Genomic DNA, 6867 nt, shown 5'->3' with positions numbered 1-6867 from the left:
TTGGAAGAGAACGCGCATTTTCTGCACTTTTTTTTCCAAGTTTGTAAAAATCAGAAAGTTGGGCGATTTTAATGAAATTTTCAGAACGTGCAGACGCAAATGTCTTCTTTGGACTGTAAAAATTTCAAGTTGCCACTTGTTTTCGGTTCGAAGTTATGAATTTTTAAAGAGAACGCGCCTTTGGACGAGGTCGCTCATTTTCTACACAAACATTTCCAAGTTCGTAAAAATCAGAATGTTGGGGGATTTGAATGAAATTTTCAGAACGTGCAGACGCAAATGTCTTCTTTGGACTGTAAAAATTTCAAGTTGCCACTTGTTTTCGATTCAAAGTTATGAATTTTTAAATAGAACGCGCCTTTGGACGAGAACGCCCATTTTCTGCACATTTATATTCATGCATTTTTGCATGCCAAGGCTTAAAGCAGGAACAACGCTACACATAAAAACTGATGATGGTGGAAAAATACATCGAAACGTATTTTGATTGATAAATAGAGACAATAAATGACTGAAACCCAGGAATAAAATTGATTTGGAATTTAAACAATGTCGATGTTTGGATCCAGACAAAATATTTTCATTGAAAACGATTTAAATGAATCCCCCACTGAGCTGACTGCCTTGACAAAGAAGCAGCTTAAGAACAAACGAGGTGGGAAAAATGTGGTTGAAACCTCTATAGACTCAATTTATTCAGTCCATTCGATGTCTTCACTACAGAATCCCCTATAAGCACTGAATGCGAAAAGGACGCTATAAACAATATTCCATAATAAATTAAAAAATACACCAGCCGCCATAGAGAATTGCCTGGCTTTGAGTGGTTTAAAGCGGTATAAAAATAGAGGAAACCTTGCCACCTTAGGATCATGCTTCAGCCCAACCAAATCAGTAACTTTTTCCAATTACGATTTCAGCTGAATTATTTAAGGTTTTCCGCTCGGGTTTCACATCGCAAACAACAGACGCCATCAATGCGAGTCCCACTACACTCTAGTAAAACGCTAAGAATAAATTAATCGTAAATGTGGTTTAGTTTCCTAAATCGACCAAATCAAAAACAGGCACTTTGGTCCGAATTGTTTAGCAACAAGTGTGAAATTCAGGAGTTTCAATATATATAACAAGTTTTCTTACAATACCCGAAAATGATATTTACTGTCCATAACAAAGAGTCCTGCTATTGTTCAGAAACCCTAGAAAACGTCCGGGTGTTCAAAACAATATATTGGGTTGTCGCATGCACACCATTTAAACAGTTTCAACAAATGCTTTTTGATTTATTCTGGCTGGTTTTCTTCCAAAAACGAACAAAGAAATCCTGAAAACACTAGATAACGTTCAAAAAACCATTACAACTTTGTTGCGGACAGTTATTTACAACTTTTACTGGCGTGACAACCCCTACAAGAAAACCGGTGTTTCCACTAAAAAAAAACCGTTTCGTATCTCACAATTAAGCTGGAACTGTTTAGTTAAACTTGCGGTTTAAGCCCCCAAATTAACGCACTGGTGCCAACCATTGTGTAACAAAACTAAAGCTAAAAATTACTTTAAGGAATTTTGTGTTCATTTTCATTTTGAAAGTCGCGCTTGTTCAGTTAAGAGTTGTGTGGCGTCGAACTGAACTTGAAAAAAGTGAGCAAAACTGGGGCGAAATTTGTTATTCTAGAAATTAACGAGGTCGTAATCGAAAAGTTCAGCCAGGCCTTCGGTATTGTCCAGGCTGAAATTGTACTCTGGTTGCATGTGTGGTTCCAGCGAGACAAATGGCTCTGATAGGTTGAAGAACGGGTCCACGCCTAAAAACAATGCACGGTTTAATTAAACTTTTCACTAAAAGCAGCACTAAAAAAGTGGTTTTTCACAATAATGTTACCGATTAAAGAGCAAGCACGTATCGCGTACACACAGATAGTTTCTTATAGTTTACTTGAATGAGTTGATTTTGCCCCATTTTTATGCAGATTTTCCCTGCTTGGGCGTTTCAATGTTAAAAAAATTCCACTGTTTGATCAATCAAGTTGTTCCTTTTTCTCTGTTGACGTTATAGTCGGCCCCATGGATTCGATGTTCCTTCCTTGAGAACATGTTCTGCCTGATGCTTTTCCTTGTCTTGTTGATCTACAGTTTCTTCGCTGCTTATCGGTTTTTTTTTTAAGATTATTGGAAGTTGTTCGGAAGGATCTCAGAATATTGGGACAATAGTTTGCGAGCGATTTCCGGCCGTTGAACACTGTTTAAATAAACGTGCAAAGAACGGTTTTTTGCGCATAACTTTTCAACCGTTGATGCTACTGAAAATGTTACAAACAACCCTACAATATGCGACAAAGTAAATTAAAATTCGTTCATTTGTTGACACGTTTAGGTAATAAATCCTAAATAAAAATAATAAAGCAATTCGGCTGATCAATGGTGTTAACGGGTTAGATGCAAAAGCGGCGGAGATCCCAAGCAGTTAGTCGGACTGCATTGAGCTGAATCCCATGGTGCTACGGCTAAGGGAGCAGCCCTCACGGGATACAGCTCAACGAAGCCCTAAAGCCACGTTACCCCAACAAACATTCAATTATCGAGACATAAATACAAAGAAATACAGTGAAACAGAGACAATCAGTTACCTGCCGCTGCTGCTGTTGTACCAACATCTATGTGAATTTCTTAGAATCCTTAGATTAATTAAGCAATGATAAATGGAGCTGGACATGCAATGGATTCACGAGGGTGATTCACTGTTGAGTTATTTGCAAGCAATAGTAGTTAGGAGCCGCAATAAATGTTCATAATTTCACTGCTTCTATTGGAAACTTGACTGAAGAAAATGGGCTAAATGCGGAGCTAGAACTCTGCCTGTGATGTGATTCAGAAACACACAGGTCACAGATAGAGTCCCACGACGCAATTACCACAAATCACTCTCTGTTAGTCCGTCTGTTAGTTGATGCAAGGATTAATTTATGGACCCTTCAGGAAAATGTTTCACTAAGAGTGCTTAATTTCAAGTGCTCTTTAAGGTAAGGATGGACAAAACTACAAATTCCGAGAACCTCAAACGACCCCATCACCCCAATTACGTTTTGTGTCGGTTCTCTCACACTGCCCAGAACCAGCCCCCATGAAAGGTGAATTCAACCCTCACAAACTTACCAAAAGAACTACCATTAGTGCTAGACCAAGGCCGCAATCCGGGCAACGGACTATCGCCAAAAAGAGCGGCGAATCGATAGGGCATCCGTTGGTCGTCTTCGGGAGACTCCAGTTTTGGATCCAATTGCACAGTGGATGGACGCGTTCCTTGGAAGCACAAGGGGCTTTCCGCTGGCAGCACGCCACTGCTCGGCCCCTGGCAGGAGGTGGAAGCCTGCAGGTACCCGTTAGGGGCCGGCGCCGCTATCGCATTTTCCGCTACACTATTGGTTGCGGACGCCGACGCGTTGTACTCTTCTTTGATAAAGGACAAGGATCTGCACACCTAAATTTTCGATCATAATGAATAAGAGCTTAGTACAGTTGGTGGATGATGATGAAATGTTGCAAAAAATGTTTGCAAATTCATACGACTGACGTTGACAACCGGAAATCGACAGTGACAAGGTTTTTTGTGACAGATCGCGGGTTCAAAGGTCCGAACGCCCACTGGCGGCTAAATTATTAATACACTAACTAGTCAAATTTGACAATTATTTTGATTATATATCATTGTGATTTGTTTTGTCCAGTTCTACTCAGCTTTTGCAAGACTTTAAACCAATGGAAACCCATTGAAAAGTGTGTAAGTATTGCTTGACGTGTAATGTTTACGTTTCGCAGGGTCCCCATCAGTAGTTGAACTCGTGTTTTCTGCTTTCAGTTTTTACAGGTGGAGACATTTTCAAACTGCCCCGAAAAAGCGAATTTCAAACAGTTTGTTGCCCGTTCGGTGATTAACAGCACCCAAATTGACTGGTTTGTTACCAAATATCCCCGTGCAAGTTCGCTTAAACTTTCTGTAGAACTAGTTCTACAAGTGAAATGTTACCTGTGAGGAAATGGGCTTATGATGGCTGGGAGCCACTATGGGACTGTCCAACTGAGGTACAGGTGGTGTGGAAAACTCAAACAAACCCATCCCTGGACTAAAATTGATATCCTTAAGAAGAGGGTCCATTGGAGGCACTGGCCGAGGTTGTTTGGCTGGTAAAGGCGGTTCTGGGCACAAAAATACCTGAAAATTTCGGGTTTCCGATTAGACAAACAGCAAGTTTATTGCGGGAAAAGTCCCTTTCAACTTCAGCTTAGGGGTAAGAAAACAGCTAAGCAAGCTGTTGATTATAACAGACACACCACTCAATTTCAACAGTATATATAATGTAATATAAAAAAGGTCCTTACTTCAATAGGTCCATCACGGCTCTTCATTCTAATGCTATACCGGTCTTCACTGTCGGTTTCCTCACCAGTGGGCACCGAAAGTTGCGTGTTGGGGAGCGCCTTGATCGCCATCACAGTCTTATGTCTCATTTTGGGAATGGATCGGAGGTCAGTGTATGATACATACCCAAATCTGTAAAATAATCGGTTAGTAAAAGCAGCAAGCAGCACACTGAAATCAATCTAATTTTTTCGCCAAAATGGACTTTCACCACTTTCAAAGAAAACTCCTCATATGCTGAATTGCGGTATTCCCCAACCAGGCCCCGCATTTGAAAAGTAACAGCTTCCTGTTAGCGTCTGCAACTTTGCATGCGCAATTCGTAAATGTTAATCTTGAATAGATGCCCGTAATGTTCGTTGGTACGACTCGACAAAAGTGGGTGACGACTTAACTAAAGCACATGTTCCGATAGGAGAAGTGCCCGACCATAAAACGCCAGCTAGGTTCTATTTAAATCAGTTTTAAGGCGTAGGAAATCGAAAGCTGAATGGGGATTTGAGTGAATGGAAATCGTGTCTTTGATCTACTTGTAACTTTTTCTATATACAATTTGCTTTCACTTGCAGTTTTATGTGCTAGTTTTTTTGCACCCAAAGTTACTCACTTGTCATTTCCCAATTTTCTCAGCTCTCGCTCGGCCATCTGCAGCTGCCGGTCCAACTGATTCTCCCGATCCTCTAGAGTTTCCAGCTGTTTCTTCAACGTAAAAAAACTACTAGTGTCCGTACCACCCTTCCACTGAATATTGTTTTTCGACTTTTTCTCTAACAACCCGATGCCCTCTAATACGTTAGTGATGTCGTAAATGCGACGTTTTTGCACCTGCAGGTCTTGCGACGCTTTATTCAGATCGACCACACCATTGGGGCTTTTCTGTAGCAGTTGCGAGAATTTTTTCGTCAGCAGACTGAGCGACGTGTCATACCGCGAATGCTTCTTTTGCCGTTTGGGTTGGGGCGTTTTAAATTCTTCCTTGTGCAAAAGAGGTACTTTGTTGTAGTTGTGGCTTTCCAGGTTGAGTTTCCGCTTAACGGCCGGCGCTAAACATATAGAAAAAAGTCGAATGCTTGTGGGCTGGGAAATTGATGAGGGCACTTACCTGATGGAGGAGTTTGGGTCATCATCTGGTTCCTGGGCGTAACATAAGCGTGATCGATCATGTGGCGGTTGGGCGTGTTTTGCGACTTGATGTAGTCCTGCTTACTGTACTCGTCTTTGACGATCGCCATGTCCGGTGTTGTCGACAAAATCATTTTCCTGTAAAAGAATCGCTTTCGGAATTTGCTCGAAAAGTTAAAGAATCGCTTCGGCTCGACATGTTCCATTTACATTCAACTTTGTTCTTTGAACATATTAATTATTTGCAGTTTTGGGGCTCCTTTTAACGGGTAAACAATTGCACTTTTCATACCAGAGTCTGGATTTGAACATCGTAACTCCTCCAAATGAGGAAATATTTCCTTCACTCACGTGTATTTATCACGAAACGCTATAAATACACGAATTTTCCCCGTTCAACCTTTGACCATTCGGGTAGGTATTTACCTGTAGACTTTTTGGGGACTTTCCCCGTGATGTACTCCGGGTGGTTTCGGCATTTTCTGGAAGTGTGGGCTCTATCAACGGGACATTTGTTGCAATCTGAAACGACAAAAACGCAAATATTAACGTACTAAATACAAAACAGTTCTTAACAGTCAAAACTTCCAATTCCGATCGTTAGAACAAACAGGTTTGCTAAGTATTTCCAAGTATTAAAGAGGACAAAATCAGCTTCCGCTGATAAAAATACCCATTCACAATGCATTTCCATAGATAGATAAATCGCCGCTGTAGATTTCGCTTGGCCAAAGTGTGGTATCTTTGCATCAAAATTACCTACATGAACAATCAGTTATGCGCGTTGCTCGCAATAATTTAAAAGGCAGCTCCGATACATTACGCATTGTTTAAATAAATGTAGTTTAAAGGCATGGAACGTTCATGCATTAAAGATCGACTTCTAACCTTATAGCGCACCACATTGCGATGATGATTTCATTGTAACCTGAAAAGCGTCCGATTAATTTCAACTTTTGTGGGCAACTTCTACCATAAGGTGACTAACGAGGCTGAAATTGAAGCACAAAATTGCCTGTTCGTCTGGAGATTAAAAAAGATAAAGACTGGCTGTTTAAACAATTAAAATTATTTATTTATAAGGCTTAAAACGAATATACAGCCGTTTCAAGTGATCGGGATCGGCAAAATAACAACACATTGTTAACAGTTTTTTTTGTACCGGATAAACGCATGGGCGTACGCCAAAGTACATTAATAATTGTATTTTGTTTCAATTCCAAATCAAAGTAATTCCTGGGTTTCAGTCATTTATTGTCTCTATTTATCAATCAAAATACGTTTCGGTGTATTTTTCCACCATCATCAGTTTTTATGTGTAGCGTTGT

At 40.4% G+C, this 6867-nt stretch overlaps 1 protein-coding gene and 1 long non-coding RNA gene across 7 annotated transcripts in view; one reads left to right on the top strand and one right to left on the bottom strand.

Annotated features, from left to right (window-relative positions):
• Window positions 1-1259: 1259 nt before the first annotated feature.
• The window catches only part of LOC109542741 (transcription factor E2F1), an 11972-nt gene continuing 6364 nt past the window's right edge, over window positions 1260-6867 (bottom strand). For 5 of the 6 annotated variants that reach the window (XM_019912096.2, XM_019912097.2, XM_019912095.2 and 2 more), the window contains exons 2-8: window positions 5966-6061; window positions 5520-5677; window positions 5025-5460; window positions 4378-4549; window positions 4025-4210; window positions 3154-3478; window positions 1260-1805 (exon numbers count right to left, since the gene is read on the bottom strand). In XM_019912096.2, coding sequence (XP_019767655.2) covers window positions 1672-1805; window positions 3154-3478; window positions 4025-4210; window positions 4378-4549; window positions 5025-5460; window positions 5520-5677; window positions 5966-6018 — 1464 coding nt within the window. In that variant the 5' untranslated portion in view covers window positions 6019-6061 and the 3' untranslated portion in view covers window positions 1260-1671. Of the gene's footprint in view, window positions 1806-3153; window positions 3479-4024; window positions 4211-4377; window positions 4550-5024; window positions 5461-5519; window positions 5678-5965; window positions 6062-6212; window positions 6307-6867 lie in introns of those variants that run through there. The other variant, XM_019912099.2, reaches the window with a different exon arrangement.
• On the top strand, window positions 3670-4138 carry LOC125502934. The gene is made up of 2 exons (XR_007280611.1): window positions 3670-3778; window positions 3857-4138. It is a non-coding gene; the product is annotated as an uncharacterized LOC125502934 (long non-coding RNA).

The sequence above is a fragment of the Dendroctonus ponderosae genome, unplaced genomic scaffold (genome assembly GCF_020466585.1).
Source record: "Dendroctonus ponderosae isolate FM_Combo_2020 unplaced genomic scaffold, Dpon_F_20191213v2 Dpon_F_20191213_11, whole genome shotgun sequence".
NCBI classification, from domain to species: Eukaryota; Metazoa; Arthropoda; class Insecta; order Coleoptera; family Curculionidae; genus Dendroctonus; species Dendroctonus ponderosae.
Note: the sequence above shows the minus strand (reverse complement) of the source record. Positions and strands in the feature narration are given on the sequence as shown.